Below are 20,112 nucleotides of genomic sequence, written 5' to 3'. Positions count from 1 at the left end.
GTGTTTGGTATACAGATAAAGATTAGACAGAGAAGGTTGCTATTATCATTTATTATTATTATATACTAAAGTTTTTATTTTCAAACAAATTTAAATTCACACTTAATATAAATAATGAAATGTAACGTCAAAATTAATGAACTCTCGGTTCTATAAAGTTTAATTAAACTTTGTTTAAAATGATTTTACTTTAATAATAATTAAATTATCGACGCTTAATAATTTTTTTTTTTTTTTGGGTTTGGACTTTCGGTTTTTTTGACAAATACTCTTTGAGATAAAGATGGTTGCATTGAATCTTGTTATTATGCATGTACGTGGGTCTCCTATATGTATACATATATATATATATATATATAGTTTTTTATTGAGGTAATATTAGAGATTGAATTATAAAAAATTATTATTCTATTAGTACATATGTAGAGGTTTTCAAATATGTTTTTAAGTGAATAATAATATTATTAAAATTTAAATTCTATTTATTAATTTTACTAATTTAACTTATAATTTTTATAAACCAAAATGAATTAAAATCTTCAACAACTTTGGTTTGCCATTTCGAGTTGTCACCATCTTCAACCATATGTAGTTTTATTAATACTTGGCCAATATGAACTTCTCACATATATATATATATAAGTAAATATTATAAATAATTTAACTTTTTTTTAATAATAACTTATATAAATTCAAACCCAAATCGTCACTTATTCATGTTATTCATGAAACCTAAGATTTGAATATAATTATACGTAAATATATAAAGTTTTGATTGTTATTATACATATGGTATCAAATTAGTCTTCAATATTTTAATTAAAATAATTAACTTATGGTAATTTGCTAATTTTATTAAACCAGCATATCATACTTATACTTATTTTATAAAGCTATAAGGGTGATCTAATATCTTCTTCTTATTCAAAACCCACTTCTTGTTCAAAGGTGTGCGAGTGAAAAAATGAAAATTGACAACAAAAAAGATTTATCAGACATTAAAAAAGTCAATTAAATGCAACCTATACATATAAGATAAAGAAAATGTAGCATACGTATTCATTATTAACTTAAAAAAATTAGAGTGCCAAATTGAAATTCATACGATACCCGTTAAATCGAATCGTTAATTGATCGAAACACAACAAATCTACAAAGATATTATTAAAAATATAAAATATTAATAAAAATGAAGTCATCGATAATTTTTTATATATATTCGAATTCTTAAGCATCGACATAACTATTTAATTAACGTTATTTTTTTTGAATTATAAGATTGATAATTTAAATTTGAATCGCATTAGAATTCATATAAGAATTTATAAGTATTAACTATATAATTTTTTTATGTTCAATGGAAAGTAATAAAAATCAAAATAAAATTGTTGGAAGTCAATTAGAGGAGCCAACTTCACGAAAATATACGAATAAAGGGTATTATTGTAAATAAATATATATATATTATAAAATGTGAAAATTAACTTTTTTAAAATAAAAATATTATTAATTTGATAATAAATAATTTAATTATTTGAATTAAAATACCCAAAGAAAAAAGTAACGAAGGCAGAAGTTGGAAGTCAAAATGGGTGGGTGGGAGATGATTGATTGAAGTACAGGTCCAGGTGGGGCCCACGGCTGTTCACAAGTTTGTTTGATAGTTTGCTTTGCCTTTCGCTTATCGTCAACCTTACTGTGCAATCTTGGACCCGCTCTTTATTTTTTATTATTTACATTTTGCTCCTTGCTTTTCCCTTTAATCTTATTTTAACCCCCACTAGTCCACTAAAATAACACTTTTCTACCGAGTTAAAAAATTTAATTACTTCCAAACCATATTTCCCTCAAATTTTAATTTTAAACTAATTTTTTTTTTATTTTTTCTCGTAATAATATTTGATAGATATATTTTTTGAATATCATATGATATTTAAATCTCTTACTTTAAATAATAATTAAATTTTTAAATTTTTAACTTATTAAATAATAAAAAAATATCGTCTGACTCAAAAATCATAATACATTTTGTTGTTAGGTATCAGTAAATTTAATACTTTTTAAGATTTAATTTTTTATTATATAACTAAGTATTTATAGATTTTTTTGAGAGATTTAAAGATTATAACTATACGTATTTTATAAAAAGTATCGTATGAAATAAATATTAAATATATAATTTTTAGCAAAATACTAAAAATAAATGCACGTTTTACATCGTTTGTAATTTTATTTAAGATAGGTTGTTAATTAACAACACGAATTGTTGATTTTATATTTAAAATTAATTAATTTGTAATATAATAGTTTAAATATCACGTAAAATTTTTAATAAATACGTAAAATTTTTAAAAATATTATTTTTTCTTATTTTTTAATTATAATATTGTAAAATTATCAAAATCAAGAGGAATAAATTAAAGAAATTATAAAAATCTTTTAAGGAATTCTAACATAACACTATTTGGTTTTAGTGAAAGTTTTGTTTGTTTGTCTAGAATTTTGTTCATTCTTCAAGGCCTACCTTGACCCCATCGTCGCTCGTCAATTCGAGCAAAACGTGGTTGGTGAAAGAGCGTGTCTGGTCTTGCCATGGATTTGAAGCTTTGAAATGTTGAAATCACAATAATTACAACCATAAAATATCACCATACTCTTTGGGGCTTCCTACAAATTTTAAGACCATGTAGTTTTTTTTGTACGTAATATAATTAGTGTATATATATATATATGTGTGTGTGTGTGTGTGTGTAAAAACCCATATGATTAGATAGATATGTATACATGTATGAATAAAAAGAACTTGGTGGAGAAATATATTAACAAAGCTTGACTCAATACTATAACTTATGGAGGCAAGCAACGCGTTTCAAACAAGCTTGACTTTTTAAATTTATTAAGTTATGAAATCAAATCAAATCAAATCGAGCTGAATTTAAGGAAATTGACAGAGGTTTTCTGTTTGGATGACGAGAAAATGGAAATTGCATGTGGGAAAGCTATGGCAGAGACTAAAAGTTGTGAAAAAAGAAAAAGAGGTTTGTGGAAATGGGGAAGCAGTGTCGGACCAGACAGACACAGGTGCTTGCATGACCCACCTTCTCCATGTATATAATATATATATATATATATATATTGTATTGAATAATTTTAATTATTTATTTTATTAATTACGTGGAAAAACATCGTAGTTAATTTTTTTTTTAAATACATACATACCTATAATATATATGTATATATATATATAGTAAGATGTGCAGACAACGCGAACAACCTACTTACATTGTCACGAATAACTTATGATTATTTAGAATTTTAAAAGATTATTATAAAATTTTAGAGTATGTCTTAACAAATTTTTTATTTTGAATTTGAAGATGGTAATAATTAGTTTTTATAATTCACGAAAAGACTTATAAAATTATGAAGAGTAATTTTACACGTTTAATTATAATTAGCTCCAATTTTTAGAATTAACAAAAAAAAAAAAATTTATAGTATCATTGTTAAAAATTTATAAGATAATTAATATCTCGAATTTGAGTATTATTTTCGTCTTTTTCTTAAAAAAAAAAAATTATAACAAAAAACAAAGGCCCAAAACGGTGCGGTTTGGAGATGCAAGATGGGCCGAGCTATTGTAAATTGAGCGCAAGTAGTTTGTTCTTTGGGGAAAATGGGCTTCTGCCTATGGATATATAAATATTTCCAATCGTATTTTTTGACTGAATATAAATTTTAGTTATGAAAACAGTAGATATTTTAACAGATTCTAATTTTTAGTACAATTTTCTACTACCCATTTGATTACAAAATTGCTATATGTAAAGAAAAAATAAAATTAGGCATAAATTTATGTATCGGAGAAAGTGTAAAGAAACACTCATATGATTTGTAAAAGTTGTTTTATTAAAGGAAACTACAGGCCTTTATATAGCCTTGTTACACAGAAATGAACTTTTAAAGTTAACTTACTAACAACCCAATAAGATAGCTAATAGATTAGAACAAAATACGAAACTACTTCCTATAGAATAGGACTTATTAACAAACTTGACTAAATCAAATAACAAACTCAACATTCCCTCCCTTAAACTGTATGTACATTCAGTTTAAAGTAGGAACTTCACAGATGCCCAGCAACTTACGAAGCTTTAAAAATACTTCCAATTTGAGTGGTTTTGTTAGAATATCAGCAGCTTGGTCTTGGGTATTACAATGCCTTAGATCCACCACCCCATCTCGAACTAATTCACGAAGAAAATGGAACCTGATGTCAATATGTTTGCTTCTTCCATGAAGAACAGGATTCTTTGACAGTTTTATAGTTGAACTGTTATCACATAAAATTATAGTAGATTGTTCCTGTATGAACCCAAGTTTTGCCAAAATTCTTCTTAACCAAATACATTGACAGGCACATGAAGCAGCTGCAATATATTCAGCTTCGGTGGAAGATAAACTAACCACAGGTTGTTTCTTTGATGACCATGACACAGCTCCAGAACTAAGCATGAATACATATCCTGTCGTACTTTTTCGATCATTCAAATCTCCAGCAAAATCACTGTCCGAGTAACCTGTGAGCTGCTTGTTTCTTCCTTTCTTATAAAGAATTCCAAGATCAGTTGTGCCTTTTAAATACCTCAGCATTCGCTTTGCAGCCAACCAATGTTGCTCGGTAGGACATGACATGAATCTACTGATAAGACTTACTCCGTACATTAAATCTGGTCTGGTGGCTGTTAAATACATGAGACTGCCAACCACTTGTTTGAACAAACTTGAATCAACTTCAGTTCCCTTCTCATCTTTTGACAACTTGCAGCCAGGAACTATTGGGTTCTTCACAAAGTTGCTTCTGTCCATGCCAAATCTTTCTAGCACTTCATGAGCATATTTTCTTTGACAAATATAAATCCCATCAGAATGTTGCAGCACTTCAATCCCCAAAAAGTATCTCATTTTACCCAAATCAGTCATATCAAATTCTATCATCATTGACTTCTTAAATTCTTCGCACAAGTTGCTGTCATTACCAGTAAATATTAAATCATCAACATAAAGACTGACGATTAAGAGTTTACCTCCTCCCGTTGTCTTTGTGAATAAGGTGTGCTCGTGATGACACTTATCAAAACCCTCCTTGACAAAATGAGCTTCAATTTTGTTGTACCAAGCTCGTGGAGCTTGCTTAAGACCGTACAAGGCTTTATTCAGCTTATAAACCTTGTCTTCCTCGCCTTTCTTCTCATATCCTTGAGGCTGCAGGACATACACTTCCTCATTAAGCTCCCCATGTAGGAATGCACTTTTCACATCAAGCTGAAATATGTTCCAACCTTCTCGAGCTGCTATGGCGATTATCAACCTTATGGTATCTAATCTTGCCACTGGAGCATAAACTTCTGTATAATCAAAACCATATTGCTGTGCATATCCTTTTGCTACAAGTCTAGCTTTGTACTTGTTGATAGCACCATTTTCATTGAGTTTTGTTTTAAAAACCCATTTAACTCCAATCGGTTTCACTCCTTCAGGCAAGTCAGTCAAGTTCCACGTTTTGTTCCGTTCAATAGCTGCAATTTCTGAATTCATGGCATCTCTCCATTTCTTACTTTTTACTGCTTCCTCAAAGGTAATAGGATCACCTTCTATCAATACTGTCATAGCGCTCAAATCTTCTTCTTCTTCCGATAAACCTTCTCCACTTTCGTAATTTTGCATCCAGTGTGGAGCTCGTCTTTCCCTCCCTTGAACTTGACTCTGAGAGTTCCCATCATCTGTGTCGTTAGATGACGGTGTACTGCTACATGAACCAGTTGCTTGATTAAGAGATGATAAGCTTGTGCCACTTGAATCAGCTTGTGTTATTCTGTTCTCCTCTACCCCAGGTGTTCCATTTTCTACTGCATCTCCTTCCTCAATATCTCCCCAATCCAGCAAATCCAAGGCCTTTTCCTCTTTGCTCATATTCCAATTCCATTTTTCATTCTCCTCAAAAATGACATCCTTGCTAACAACTATCTTTTTAGAAATGGGATCATACAACCGATAAGCCTTCGACTCATCACTTACTCCCAACAAAACACATTTGAAGCTTTTATCATCTAACTTGATTCTCTTCTGGTCAGGTACATGCACATGGGCCAAGCAACCAAAAACTCTGAAATGTTGTACAGTAGGCTTCACACCACTCCATGCTTCCTCCGGAGTTCGATCTTTCACGGCTAAGGTAGGACACCTGTTGAGGACGTGCACACACCACTTAGCTGCTTCTGGCCAAAAGATCTTTGGAACTTGCTTCTCTGTTAGTATACATCGCACCATGTTCATCACAGTCCTATTCTTCCTTTCTGCAACTCCGTTTTGCTGAGGAGTATAAGCTGCTGTCAATTGCCTGGATATGCCATTTTCCTTGCAAAATGCCTCAAAATCAATCGAGGTGAACTCACCACCTCTATCAGTCCTTAAACATTTAAGGAAAACATCTGCTTCCTTTTCAACATGAGCCTTGAATCTTTTAAAAACAGTAAGAGCCTCCGATTTTTCATGTAAGAAATAAATCCAAGTTTTACGGCTGAAATCATCAATAAAACTTAGGAAATACCTCTTATTACTATTTGATGTAGGTTTGATAGGACCACATATATCAGCGTGCACCAACTGAAGTTTTTGTGTTGCCCTCCACAGACTTCTTTTTGGAATAGCTTCCTTGTGTTGTTTTCCGGCTAAACAGGTAATGCACAGCTTTTGAGGTTCTGTGAGTGAAGGCAAACCATTCACCATCCTTTTGTTTTGAAGAGTTTTCAAGCCTTTGAAGCTTAAATGCCCAAACCTGCGGTGCCACAAATAATTCTCATCTTCTGTTACTGCTTGAAAACAAGTAGTAACTTCAGGTTTCATGTTTGCAAGCAAAACAAACATTCTATTTGCACTCATTTCAGACTCAATAATCAGGCCCTTACTAGGATGAAAGACTTTGCATTTTCCATGCTGAATTAAAATTGACACACCTTTTTCTTGCAGCTGCCCCATACTCAACAAGTTATTTTTCAGCTCAGGTATGTAATAAACTTCAGATATTACCTGAGTGATTCCTTTGACTTGCATCCGAATATTTCCCTTCCCCATAACTGACATCCTTGAATTATCCCCTAGCTTCACGGTTTGCCTGAAGTGGACATCCAAATCGGAGAACCATTCTTTATTCCCACTCATGTGATTGCTACAACCGGAGTCAAGGAACCAAATCTCTTCTCTTTGTGCTTGGTTAAGCTCAACATACGACATCAATAACAGCTCTTCTTCTTCATTTAGTTCGGCATAGTTGGCCCCAATATCCCTTTGAGGACATTCATATTGGAAATGTCCTAAATTATGACAATTAAAACACTCAACAGTAGCTTTGTTGAATTGTTGGGCACCACGACCTCTTCCTCGACATCTTCCTCTGAATGAGCCACGATCTCGACCTCTACCTCTGTAACTGTACTCATGACTGACCTTAAGAGCCTGCTCCTCTTCACGATGGCCATTCATTCTTTGTTCATGAACTAACAAGCTGCTTTGCAATTCATCAATCGTCATTGTATCCAAATCATTGGATTCTTCGATAGAGCATACCACATAATCAAATTTTGAGGTCATGGACCTCAAGATTTTCTCAATGATAATTGTTTGACTCATTGTCTCACCATGAGCTTTCATTTTATTAGCTATAGTGAGAGTACGAGCAAACAAGTTGTCAACAGTTTCGCCTTCCTTCATGCGGAGTGTTTCAAAGTCTTTCCGAAGTGCTTGCAATTGTGCCCTCTTCACCTTGTTGGAGCCTTTGTATTTTTGTTTCATTGAGTCCCAGATGCTCTTTGAGGTGTCCTTGTTGAGAATAGTTTCCAGAATAGTTCGATCAATGGCTTGAAAAAGGTAATTCTTTGCCTTTAAATCTTTCAACTTTTCAGTCTGCTGATTTGATTCCCCTGATATCCCATTCTCAATGAGATCCCAATATTCTTTTGAACGAAGAAAATTCTCCATCATCATCGCCCAATGATCATAATGGCCATCAAATTTGGGAATGGTCGGTTGTACAAATCCACTGCTACTGCCTTCTGCCATATTATTTGACTCTATTTACTCAATAGAAAAATCTGCAGTTTTTCTATTCACACAAACACTCACAATCAGGCCCTGTTATATGGCTCTGATACCAAATGTAAAGAAACACTCATATGATTTGTAAAAGTTGTTTTATTAAAGGAAACTACAGGCCTTTATATAGCCTTGTTACACAGAAATGAACTTTTAAAGTTAACTTACTAACAACCCAATAAGATAGCTAATAGATTAGAACAAAATACGAAACTACTTCCTATAGAATAGGACTTATTAACAAACTTGACTAAATCAAATAACAAACTCAACAGAAAGGAGGTTCTTACAATTTGCAGACGAATTTTGATTAAGCAATTCCCATTAAAATAGTTGGAGAAAAATATTGAATGAGATGATCGCGACAGAGGTTAACCATCATCTCCCTCTCCCGAAGAGTAACCATAACCACCCTGCTCATTGAACCCTCAGCCGGCGGTGGCGGAAGGATTATAACCTGGCCTATCGATCCGAGCACCGGCTCCACGTAGCATGAAACTCTAATCGGCGGACACCCTTCTTCAAACCTAGCCCAATTGTGCTCCACCAATCCTTCCAAGTTACAACATGTTAGTTCGCGGTCACCTATGTTAGCGAGAGAAAAAGTATCATTACATTTGAGCCGGTGGATCAAATCCACGATCCCATCATAATCCATTTCTGCAACAGCTCGTTTTATAGGTTCAACAACGTCGGATGGTTTATTATACACCTCCACACGAACCTTGTTATACACCATACAGTTTCCAAAATACCCTTTGTCTAAGCACAACACTTTTCTCATATCTAAGCATATGGACATACTCAAAACTCCTCCTTTTGTAATTCCCTTGATTTTGTTCAAACAAATCCAAAAGAGTCCGGCTAGTGCCTCGAAGGGTGATGGTGAGCCAGTGGGTCCAGCGGCCATGTCCATGCAGGCTCGGACCATGTGGTCAGTGAATAGGAAAGTGAGGGTCACTGGCTTAATCGTAGTTAAGGAATGTGATTTTTCAATGTTGAATGACTTGTAGTGGTTGATTAAGTGAAGGCAAGGTGTGTGATTAGGGTTTTGATTGTTAGGTCTTGGTGGTGGCAATTCATGAAATAAAGGTGGAATGTAAATTGTTTTGGCTAAGGTCATGTCTGCCCAGGCCTTGATGAACATAGTTGCGCAAATGGGATCAGCTAAGAGGTGAATGCAGCTCAACCCTATTGCTAATCCACCATCTTCAAATTCAGTTAGCTAAAGTCATAAACAAAAAACATCAATAGGTTGCATTTGATTCTTATAAATGCTTTTTAGTAAATTAAAAAAGATTTACCTGGACATAAAATGTTGACCAAAAGTAAGGTTTGTGATCCATGTCTTCCCAGTGAACAAGCATGAGCTCTTTGTCTCTGTCAACACTCCTTAACCAATCCTCCACACACCCTTTTGCTCTGGCCTCCACTACTCTCAATCCGGCATCGTTACACTTTACCCTCCACCGCCCTTCTCCGTCTTTAATTAACCGTCCCGTCATGATAGGAAAACACGTGAGCACCTGCGATAATGTTTCTCTGAGTATCTTGGTTAATTCCCTAACTTTCTTATCTCCCGAGCAACGATAGTAGTATACTATTCTCACGTGGTTTTGCTCCATAGCCCGATCGAGAACCGACAGAGAACAGTACTTACCTGCCTCAACAGGTTTTGAGCTAATCACTGTTCGTTTGCACTTGTAACTTACTTCCGCCATTGATGTGCAGTTCATTTGGATATGCCATTGCCAATGGTACTTATAAATTTAAACAAAACCAACTTGGCGGATTTAGGGAGAAATGACATTTTTGTGATCATTCAAAATAATAATAAAAGATACACAGCTTTTCTAAACTCCGGATAGCCCAAGATCCGGCCCAACTTCGGCCCATTTCAAGTTTTTATTAAAACAAGCCTGAAGCCTGTTAAAACCGAAAAATCAACTGCCTACGAAATGAAACCTCAAAAATAGTAAGAGAGCTTCTTTTGGAGGGTATGGCGGCGATGGGTTCCCTCTCATTTCCCATCGTCTGCTCATGAAACTCAAACGCCTCACTTCTCTCAAAACTCTGCTCTCGGCACCTAAATCCATCATGGCGCAAACCCGAACTCTAACCCACAATCAAATCCTCGACACAGACCCACCACAGGATCTCGATAACCTACTATGCTCCGACGGACAACCGGAGCCAGAACGACAAGAGGGACATCCCTCTGGAACTGATACGATGGCGACTTGTTTGGGAAATCCGGGTCGAGTCCTCAGTGGGGAGTCCCGGGTCGAGAGAGCGTGGGCTCACTGGGAGAAACTTGGTAGACCCAAGTTGATAGTTGCTCCGATGGTGGATAATTCGGAGCTACCGTTTAGAATGCTTTGCAGGAAGTATGGAGCCCAGGCGGCGTACACCCCTATGTTACACTCTCGTATTTTCTCTGAAAACGAAAAGTACCGGGGCCAAGAATTTACTACTTGTAGGGTAAATTCCTTCATTACCATTGCTAATTTTAGTTTTATTGATTTAGTTAGTGCGATTTTGCTTATTGGACTTTTTATTTATTGTATAATTGAAGGAAGATCGGCCATTGTTTGTCCAGTTTTGTGCCAATGATCCAGAAGTATTGTTGGATGCTGCACGAAGAGTGGAGCCTTTTTGTGACTACGTTGATATAAACTTGGGGTAACGTTCTTTTTGTCTAGAATTTTGACTGATAAGAATTAGTTCATGTTTCTACTTGATAATATTAGGCTACTTTTGGAGAAAATCAAGAATTTTTGTGGAAAGATGGTATTTTTACCTCATACTAACTAATCCATGTGTGAACTTTTCCAATATATGTAGTTGGTTCTGAATGTAGTCTTATAGCTTTTCCAATATAAGATTTCCTTGTTCATTTTCAATACTATTTTATGTGTATGTTTGGTATGGCATATTCTTATTGTTACCTTTGCTAAAGCTTATTACTGAACAGGAAATAAACAGAACACAATTAAAGCCACTCATAAAAACAGTTAGCTATTTGTCACTTTATGACATTTGTGATTAATGCTCTACTGTGTACAAAGATTACTGGTGCTATTGATTCTCTGAGCTTTCTTTCCTGATAAAATGGAGTACCTTACATGAAGAATTGTTTTAGGAAAATTTATCACAATTATGTTTGATTTAGAAATTATTTTGTGCATGTGAAGGATCCCCTTCCTCATAAGTATAGACAGATAATTTGGACCATGAGATCACCGTCCTGTTTGAACCTGAGTTTATGGAGATCATTTAGTTGGAAGTCTTAGATTGGAATATGGATTGTGTGCAGGTGTCCTCAGCGTATTGCGAGGAGGGGAAACTATGGAGCATTCCTAATGGATAAACTTCCACTAGTAAAATCTCTTGTACAAAATTTAGCTCTGAAACTTAATGTCCCTGTCTCATGCAAAATCCGAATCTTTCCTGATTTGCAAGATACAATCAATTATGCTAGGATGCTAGAGGATGCTGGTTGCTCGCTACTAGCTGTACACGGCCGAACTAGAGATGAGAAAGATGGAAAGAAATTTAGAGCTGATTGGAGTGCAATCAGGGCTGTGAAAAATGCAGTCAGGATCCCAGTCCTTGCAAATGGGAACATACGACACATAGATGATGTTCAAAACTGTTTGGAGGAGACTGGTGCTGATGGGGTGCTTTCAGCTGAGTCTCTCCTTGAGAATCCTGCTCTGTTTGCAGGATTCCGAACCCCAGAATGGGTATCAGACTGTGAAGAAAATAGCCAAGATGGTAAACTAGATCAGGCAGATCTACTTGTTGAATATTTGAAGCTTTGTGAAAAATACCCTGTGCCATGGAGAATGATTCGTGCTCATGTGCACAAAATGTTGGGAGACTGGTTTAGGATTCATCCAGAGGTAAGAGAGGATCTAAATGCTCAGTCTAGACTGACGTTTGAGTTCCTTTATGGTCTGGTTGATCGCCTTAGGGAGCTTGGTCTAAGAATACCTCTTTTTAAGAAGGATGCTCTTGCAGCAAGAATTTCATCAAATGGTTTAGGTGCTTGAATGTGGAAGATTCTTTTTTGGGTAGGTGGATTGCATATGATTTGGTTTATTTCTCCAAAATTCTAGTTCGTGTTTAGCATGATTCGAGAAATGTGATACACAATATTGTGAAACGAATGATCAGAAAAAACTATGACTCAGAGAAAGTAACACTGGTTTGTTGTACTGATTTTTTCAGGGGGATCTTAATAGTCTGTAATATGCTAGTTATTGTATCAAATTTTAAATTATACTGGGACAAGTTTGGTCAAACTCAGAGATGTAATAGCTCGGAAGGTATTCATATTTTCTGCAAAAAAGACCTGTATTTTTTTGTGGAGAAAGACATGTATTCCATTGAATATTGATTTGTTATATTAGCCCGAGATAAAAAATTTCTTCGAGGACATATCATAAGTGGTTTGCATTTTCAGGACTATGATGCTCTTTTCTTTTTTTCTTAAAAAAAATATCGCTGAGTTTTCGATACTAGATAGAATAAATGAAGTGAAGTGGCAACTTCTTAATAGACCAGTCTAGTTTAATCAGTAAGCAAGAAGAAAAAAAGAATGTTGACGTGTAGATCAAAGTCCCTAAATGACAGAACAGATCTAAGAGATCAAATGACACCAATGGATTGGAGATGCTTATTCTCAGCTTGCCATCTCATATTCACATCATAATTGACTTCATTGATACAAATGAAAAAATTATAAGGGCTCATATCTCCATAATTTCTTTTGGTACAAACGGATAAAATGATAAGGGTTCGTACCAGGCACAAAGACTAAAAGGCTGAAAACTTAGCTCCTATACCACGAAATTTGTTTGGACTTTGCTTACAAGATGCTCCCCATAGACTGCACTTTCGAAAATTCGAGTTTCACCGGTTCTCTGTTGACAAATATCCAAAGGCTCCACTACAGCATCGAAGTTTGGCTGTTTGTACAACAGGAAAGTGCACCAAATATGAACAATGAGAATTCATGAGAATGAAGAGAAGTAAATGTAGGACCAAAGAAGTTTCCTAACCTCATAGAAGAAAGCTACACAAACCCGGTATTTTGGGGAACTGTTGGTAACTCGATGTACAGTTGACTCATATAAACCATTTGACCATATCTGAAATTCCAAAGCTTGCACAATTGGTTTTGCTCGGTGTAACACAAACTAAAAAAGGAATAAAAACACCAACCTTCAGCATGTCTCCAATGTTGCATACAAAAGTCCCTGGGATTGGGACCGCCGATATCCATTCACCAGACAGATTTCTCACCTTCAGAACCCCGTCCACAATAAAAATATTTGAACTTAAAACATCAGATTTGTAGCAAGTGCATACTTAATCATAACAATTATGAGGGAGCACATAAAATGGAACCTTCGAATCCAACATGGAAACCTTTCTAACTGGAAAAATACTTAACTTCCATATGATGATGATGGTAAAGCTGGGTAACAGAGACATAAATTTGAAAAAAAATTTGCCATTCCCCAAGTCATCCAATTAAGGTTTAACAGCTATACTGGATCATTAAAATAGTGTCACATTGATTAGGGTGACACCTTAGCCTCTATGTACACATACTAACTACATAACTTTTCTTGGATGGCACTTACTACCTGGTGAGGGTTGACAAAGTCAAGGGGTGTACAACTGGAAAAAAAAAAAACAAATGATCCTAAATTTTTCTCAGAGAGAGATAATTGAATACTTAAAGCTGAGTTGCAACACGACAAAATGTGGGAAATTTTCTGATGGATGCAAATGCAACTTTTGAGCATGGGTATGCTGTGCATTCAGTTCCACCAATTCAATATTGTAAAAATGGTATGATAAGAGATCTCATAAGTAACAATATAGTGAAAAATAGGATTGTACCTGAAGTGCGGTTATATCATCATCTTGATTAACCAGTGTCAGTAAACCTGTAATGGAACACAACAGAATGACTGAGATTAGTATGAAAATTCTTTTATTCCACTCATCATCTAAATTTTAAGGACATTACCATAATCGGTGTGAGCTCCACTGAAGTTGCTCCATTGAAGAACACAGAAGAGAAGAAAGAATGAAAAAAAGGGAAAAGTCACACAAACTGAGAAGTAAGGGGAAAGGATAATGGATCAACATAAGTATTATTCAATTACCATCCAATGTCATTTTCTGGCATGTCTAGACCATATGCATGTGAGACACCTGGGTAACCGATAATTCGCATCACCCAAAATGGATCTCCACCTTTTTCACCTTCAAATTCATATGGTGATCCACCCAATGCCAAAGCGATTCCTCGCATTATTTTTCTTGAAAGGCCTGATATACCAGGAAAAGAAGAGTTGCAAAACGATTTTCTACAGAATGAATATAAGAAAAAAAATATAGTATTCTGCACATGGAGACCATGCCTGTGCAAAGGTTGATATATTCTTCCATTAGTTCTTTGAAGTTAGGAGGCTTTTGGGGCCTGCAGAAAAGGGTGAGCGAAGTTATTTGTAAGGAACATTTAATAGGTAGATGATAGTGATTACACAATAGCCAATGTCAAGGCCCAAAGACTAGAATTTCAATTCAGAAACCAGATGCTTGAAGATTTGAGTACCACAGTTCCTACGGCGTAGAGGTGACAAACTTACATGGTGGAATAACTATTGTAAAAGAACTAAAGAACAAGAAATAATCAAGGGTGCTGTAACAATCATAATTTCTGAAGAATATAATAGTTCAAGATCTTGTCACTTTAGCTATCTTTGCAAAAGAGGAACCAGCTCGTCCAGAACAGTTCATAAGCCTATTCTTGTTTTGAGTGGAGGATCAATCTGTTCTTCAATCAATGATTATAATTTATGATTGTTCGAAAATTTGTGGCTTTACCCAAAATAAATTATAGCAATAACAACCAGATACTGGGGATATATTAGCGACAAGAAGAACGTAGGAGAATAGCTGTAGTTAAAAGAGCAATATTCAAAAAGAAGCTAGTTCTTGCGCACCACTTGTTACACCCTTCCATAGGTTTGCCAAGAGCTCCATACATCCCTGGTTTTATTTCTTTATAGCACTACCAACAGAAAAGAGAGAATTGACTTACATAAATACAAAAAGGAAGCAGATACAACAATAACAGTGATAATTATAATAACGTCGATGGCTACTGTATAACATGAAAATGGCATCAGAGCTACTTGTCTGTTGAAGCTCTTCATGGATGTGCTATAATAATAAACTAAAGAGGTCATTTGCAATGCTTAACATAGACACATATCTTGCCAAAATGGAAAATATAAAAAATGTTTCTTCATTTAATTTTTAGCTTCCATATCAAGAGCAGAGAATTTGCTCGGTGATACTCGATGTAATTTATCTTTCTATTCCTGTGGACACATCATTCACCATATGCCGCAATTATGGCAAAATAGACACCATGCAAACTAAGTTTGGAAGAGACGAATTCTACCAAAAAAATGTGGATTTGTGAACAAATTTCATAGTTTTTAAATAATTCATTTCTTACATAAACAGTTTAAACAGAGAATCACTTCCCCACATCTATTGACTATCATTAAATTAATAGGTACCGCATGAATAAAAAACAGAACTTACATCAATAGCTTCATGCATATCAGGTACCCCTTTTGTTATATTTTCCCCTAGTCTCTGATATCCCCTGCATTCAAAATGTTAAATCTAAACATTAAAAAAAAAAAAAAGAAGAAAAGATTCTGATGACAAACTTCACTAGCAAGCGCGAAGTGAATAAAACCTGTATCCAGTTGCTGCTGTCATCTTAATCTTGATTTTTTCCTCGTATGGAAGATCATAAAACTGGCGTGATATATTTCTAACCTCTTTGAGGAGTGACTCAGGAATACCATGGCCAGTCTGGTCAATTAAGGGGCACGCAGTGTAGCTTTATAATTATTATTATGTTTAAAGAAAATGGTGGTTAATGTGTAATATCACCAGAGAAAGCTACTAAAGCATATTTGCTAAATAGTTTAATTAACAACTAATGGGAAACTAGAAAATACAACGGGCGAATTTAGGTGAAAAAGCAGACGAAGATGAAGATACCACATAGAAGAATCCAGCCTCCCTGCACGCCTGATCTAATTGCCTAATGACCTGAGACACACCTGGGTCCTCGGCCATGTTTGGGTCATCCCACCTGGCCAACAGAGGGCTAACATCTGCATTATTACAGACAGACAAACAAACAAAAAAAACTGAGCCACAACAACGGCCATATACTGCCCATAACATCCAAGCGCTTATTCAATTCAACAAAACTTTTTGAGGAAAAATGTAGTTTTCTTTCCGTCCTTAATTTTCAAAGCAAAAACGAATTTGCAATTTTCATTTTACCGAGAGGAACAACAGCACGGGTTCAGTGGCTGAAGTCTGCCTCAAATCAAAGATTCAATGTGTTGTTGAATAATCAGATTAACGTCAGAGAAGTGATTGAATTTTAGGATTTTCCTTACCCACAATTGGAAGGGATTTGAAGTCGGTGGCCATGGCGTTGATGATGATTTCTCTACGTTTCTCTCTGTAGAAACCTCCGAGTAGCTCAGGGATCGAGCAAAGATTCAGAAGAATCCAAACAAACTTGAGTTTTTCTAAATAAATAACCTTTGTTTGGATTGCTACACGGAAGTGGATGGCGGGACCATTGCCAGATGGGCTCAAAACGGTGCCGTATGACAAGGAAGGTGGCACCATACAAACTGTCAAGGAGGCTATTTTTATTGATTTCAAAAAAATTAATAGTAATTTTAATTAAAAATAATAATAATAATAACTAATAAATGATCGGAATATTACTAAAATATCCCATTCAAAAAAATACAAATAAATTTTTTTAAAAAATAATTAAAAATTACCCACATATTGGCAAAAGCCCAGCCCATGAGGTCGGCCATCACCGGTAGGACTTAGCAGCTAGTTTGAAAATGTTCTTGACGTAATTCATCAGGCCCATCATGGGTGAAGCCGCAACGGAAAGTTTAATTTTATTAAAATGAAATTATATTACACGTTCATCATCTCAAAATATCCAGTAAAAAACCTCTAAACGTAGATGAATTTTCTCTCAGATTATCATAAATAACCAGAGAATTTCCGCCAATAAATGTGAAGAAGAATACGAGAATGGTTACATGGTATTACAGCAACTAAGATGACGATGAACCAGATGACTTTGTACGGTTATGACAATACTGGAAACAATTTTCGTCCATCTTCTCGAGCACAAAATGTGCAAGCATGTCGTTAGCTTCCACAAGATTTTCTCTGCACAAGAACTCGTCGCCGTAGATCTTCTCTACATCTCTGTAATAATCATGGACGAAGACGTGGGTTTTCGGGTTACCACCCTTTTTGCTCCTCGCCAGAACGCCGGCGGTGAAGATCGCCGACATCCTGCCGGGTCCCTCTTGTCCATCTCCTCTCGGCCCGTCAACCAGAATCACGTCCCAGTCAACTTCGTAAACATGGTTGGGCAGATCGTTGAGCCCGAGCTTGCATTCCGAGAAGAGCAGGTTCTGCACCGGCCGGCACTCGTTGCGTATCTGCTCCTTCGCCGACGTTATCAGCTCTCGCTTTTCGCTCATCTTAGTTGTGTACTGCACGTCGAAGACGTCGATTTCCGGATGCAGCTCTTCGAAGTAGGCGGCGTAGTAGCGGTTCTCGTCGATGAAAACAGTCCGGCCGTTGTGATTCAGAGCTTTCCAGAGAAGGGTCTCGTGGGTTAATCCGAAGATGAGGAGATTACAGGGTGACGAGCATTTGCGGAGGACGTCGGAAATGGGTTTGAGCTCGGCGTAAGACATGTGGAAACTGTCGTTGGATCTGGAAGCGTAGTGGAGAAGAGTGTTGATGACTGTTGTGGGTAGCGCCGGATTTGCAGACGTAGCGGGAGCAGCGTTGGGTACTACAGCTGCGGCGGCGGCTGTCGTTTTTATGGGTATGGATTGTCTGGTATAGATGAGGGTGAGGAGGAAAGCTACGGTGAAGAAGGAGAAAAAAGCGAGAAGCCATAGGCGATTTGAGTTTCCTTGTTTTTGGATATAAGGGTGAAGGAGAATGAGCTTGGTGTTGCTGTTGCTGTTCTTCATTTCTGAAAGCGTAGGGAGTCAGGGGTGGTGATCTTGCTCGGGTGTTATCAATGGCGGAAAGGGAGTATAAAAGGAAGTGTGTTTGTTGAGAGAAACTAAATGGGAAAGAAAAGAAAATAGTGGTTTGAGTTGTAGAGAAAAGATGTGTTGGTGCAGGTTCTTTGGTGTTTAAGCTTGGATTACCACAAATATGAAGCTGACATTACAATCAATAACATACGATAACAAGTGACTAACCTAAATTCGAGTCATGTTTTTAGTATTTGGTACTGGTTGGATTTGAGTTTGAGAAGATGGAATTGGTGGAAGAAGCTGGAAAGAAAGGTTGGTGGCACTTGGCATCAGTCTGTGGGCGACCCCATAACTAAATGGCAAGCCAGAAGTCGCTTTTGCTTTCTTTGTTTCTCAAGCAAATGCAGATTTATTAATTGCAAAATCATCATTTTATGTGATTTACTTCTGTTCAAATTGTTCAATTACCAGTACCATTGATGGACTTACACACATACTTATACCCATACGTACACCCATACGTATTTCCGACATTCATAACTAAATGCTCGTTCGTGCCATTGTCAACTGCACGAAGCAGAACATGCCTGGTTTAAGACCTAAAAAAATTCATGTTACTGAAATAACAAGCCAAAAGAGCAAGAAAACATGGGAGAGATCAAAATAGATTCGGTAAGCAGAAGACGACTTCCTGAAAAACCCTAATAGGGTTCATGCCGATACACACGCACAGCATGCGTCCCATTTCTGTCAACACCCATGGCTTCGGGTAAATAGTGGGTATAAACAGATTTGAGTTTTGAGGTGCAAAAATTATTTAAAATTTTAATAGTATCCAAAAGTATAAGTACATTTACTTTATGTTTGAATCATGATAAATGGTAGAATTTTAATATATGTTATTTTACGGGTATGAAAAAATCGTGTTTATTTCAACTTCCAATTGTAATAAATATTATCTGATCGGTAAATTTTTAAACTATCAAATTAATGGTATTTGGTGGACATTTTATTTGTTTTCTATCTAATTTAATTAATTTTACATATGTCCTGACAATTAAAAATTCATTAAATTAACATGATAATATAAATAATTATTATTTATTTTATTAAATATAAAATTTTAATTTGATTATGTATAATAATTATTTATTTAAATACAAATATAATTATATTGATAAATAATTTATTTTTTCTTACATACTTTTTTTATACCGTTTACTATTACATATAATATATAGGAGTAAACTAGTAATTTAGTTAAAAATACAATAATATCATACTATCACACATACAAAAATATGTCATTAACATACATTAATATACTATAATTTTATATTATTATTATTTAATTACTGTCGTTATTATATATTAATTAAACATCACTGAAATTTATTTTTAAAATTTTTTTAGTTTTTAAATAATAAAACTATTTTGCATATTGTATGCGTTTATGCATATATATATATATATGTTCATTGATGGGCTGCTTGTCTTCTTTCTTTCTTTCTTTCTTTATGTGTGTGTATATATATATATATATATGGTCATTTTGTGTCCTAATAGCTAAAGATTTAATGAAAAAGAAGCTAGAACCTTTTTATTTTGTCTACTTTCGACTTTGAACTACAAAATTAGCTCCTTTTTGTGACTCTATTGCGTTATGCCTTCTTTTTCTTTTTTCCTTTTTCTTTTAGAGTCCGTAAAAAATTTGTGATAATTTAAGATAAGAATTAACATTATCTTATAAGAATCAAAATTTCATAAAATTTTGTATTAAACAATTTGCATTAATAGT

General features: G+C 35.1%; 4 protein-coding genes across 7 annotated transcripts; 1 reads left to right on the top strand and 3 right to left on the bottom strand.

The window, feature by feature from the left end:
• Window positions 1-8,088: 8,088 nt before the first annotated feature.
• Window positions 8,089-10,109, bottom strand: LOC110814337 (HXXXD-type acyl-transferase family protein). The gene is made up of 2 exons (XM_022041759.2): window positions 9,456-10,109; window positions 8,089-9,376 (listed from the first exon to the last, which is right to left on the bottom strand). Exons 1-2 carry the CDS (start codon window positions 9,885-9,887, stop codon window positions 8,462-8,464), a joined length of 1,347 nt encoding a protein of 448 aa, XP_021897451.2. The 5' UTR covers window positions 9,888-10,109; the 3' UTR covers window positions 8,089-8,461.
• Window positions 10,105-12,594, top strand: LOC110814363 (FMN-linked oxidoreductases superfamily protein). Of its 2 annotated transcripts, none has more exons than XM_088217093.1 (3): window positions 10,105-10,632; window positions 10,751-10,833; window positions 11,468-12,594. In XM_088217093.1, the coding sequence occupies exons 1-3, from the start codon at window positions 10,192-10,194 to the stop codon at window positions 12,204-12,206; spliced, it is 1,263 nt and encodes a 420-aa protein (XP_088073219.1). In that variant the 5' UTR covers window positions 10,105-10,191; the 3' UTR covers window positions 12,207-12,594. The 2 variants fall into 2 exon arrangements, with proteins under 2 accessions (XP_088073219.1, XP_088073218.1); XM_088217092.1 differs by having other exon boundaries at window positions 10,727-10,833.
• Window positions 12,595-12,822: 228 nt separating this feature from the next.
• On the bottom strand, window positions 12,823-16,826 carry LOC110814364 (2-oxoglutarate (2OG) and Fe(II)-dependent oxygenase superfamily protein). 3 transcript variants are annotated; one of them, XM_088217094.1, is made up of 12 exons: window positions 16,671-16,826; window positions 16,261-16,376; window positions 15,950-16,068; window positions 15,790-15,853; window positions 15,180-15,247; window positions 14,595-14,653; window positions 14,337-14,502; window positions 14,198-14,226; window positions 14,068-14,114; window positions 13,381-13,461; window positions 13,218-13,307; window positions 12,823-13,124 (listed from the first exon to the last, which is right to left on the bottom strand). In XM_088217094.1, exons 1-12 carry the CDS (start codon window positions 16,702-16,704, stop codon window positions 12,996-12,998), a joined length of 1,002 nt encoding a protein of 333 aa, XP_088073220.1. In that variant the 5' UTR covers window positions 16,705-16,826; the 3' UTR covers window positions 12,823-12,995. The 3 variants fall into 3 exon arrangements, with proteins under 3 accessions (XP_088073220.1, XP_021897487.2, XP_088073221.1); XM_022041795.2 differs by having other exon boundaries at window positions 14,198-14,217; XM_088217095.1 differs by having other exon boundaries at window positions 16,261-16,354; window positions 16,671-16,800.
• Window positions 16,827-17,173: 347 nt separating this feature from the next.
• Window positions 17,174-18,607, bottom strand: IRX15-L (IRREGULAR XYLEM protein (DUF579)). The gene has a single exon (XM_022041909.2). It carries the CDS (start codon window positions 18,300-18,302, stop codon window positions 17,361-17,363), a length of 942 nt encoding a protein of 313 aa, XP_021897601.1. The 5' UTR covers window positions 18,303-18,607; the 3' UTR covers window positions 17,174-17,360.
• Between the last annotated feature and the right edge of the window lie 1,505 nt (window positions 18,608-20,112).

Source organism: Carica papaya, chromosome 4, assembly GCF_054855325.1.
Source record: "Carica papaya isolate Zhongbai chromosome 4, ASM5485532v1, whole genome shotgun sequence".
NCBI lineage: Eukaryota > Viridiplantae > Streptophyta > Magnoliopsida > Brassicales > Caricaceae > Carica > Carica papaya.
Note: the sequence above shows the minus strand (reverse complement) of the source record. Positions and strands in the feature narration are given on the sequence as shown.

What these genes read in the sequence shown, in the direction of transcription:
- IRX15-L (XM_022041909.2), bottom strand. Translation starts at nt 18,302, where the DNA reads ATGAAGAACAGCAACAGCAACACCAAGCTCATTCTCCTTCACCCTTAT.
- LOC110814337 (XM_022041759.2), bottom strand. Translation starts at nt 9,887, where the DNA reads ATGAACTGCACATCAATGGCGGAAGTAAGTTACAAGTGCAAACGAACA. An exon ending in GGTCAACATTTTATGTCCAG is followed by an intron (nt 9,377 to 9,455) that starts GTAAATCTTTTT and finishes TTATGACTTTAG; the next exon opens with CTAACTGAATTTGAAGATGG.
- LOC110814364 (XM_088217094.1), bottom strand. Translation starts at nt 16,704, where the DNA reads ATGGCCACCGACTTCAAATCCCTTCCAATTGTGG. An exon ending in ACAGCAGCAACTGGATACAG is followed by an intron (nt 15,854 to 15,949) that starts GTTTTATTCACT and finishes TTTTGAATGCAG; the next exon opens with GGGATATCAGAGACTAGGGG. An exon ending in ACATTGGAGACATGCTGAAG is followed by an intron (nt 13,308 to 13,380) that starts GTTGGTGTTTTT and finishes TTGGAATTTCAG; the next exon opens with ATATGGTCAAATGGTTTATA.
- LOC110814363 (XM_088217092.1), top strand. Translation starts at nt 10,192, where the DNA reads ATGAAACTCAAACGCCTCACTTCTCTCAAAACTCTGCTCTCGGCACCT. An exon ending in AAGAATTTACTACTTGTAGG is followed by an intron (nt 10,633 to 10,726) that starts GTAAATTCCTTC and finishes GTATAATTGAAG; the next exon opens with GAAGATCGGCCATTGTTTGT. An exon ending in TACGTTGATATAAACTTGGG is followed by an intron (nt 10,834 to 11,467) that starts GTAACGTTCTTT and finishes GATTGTGTGCAG; the next exon opens with GTGTCCTCAGCGTATTGCGA.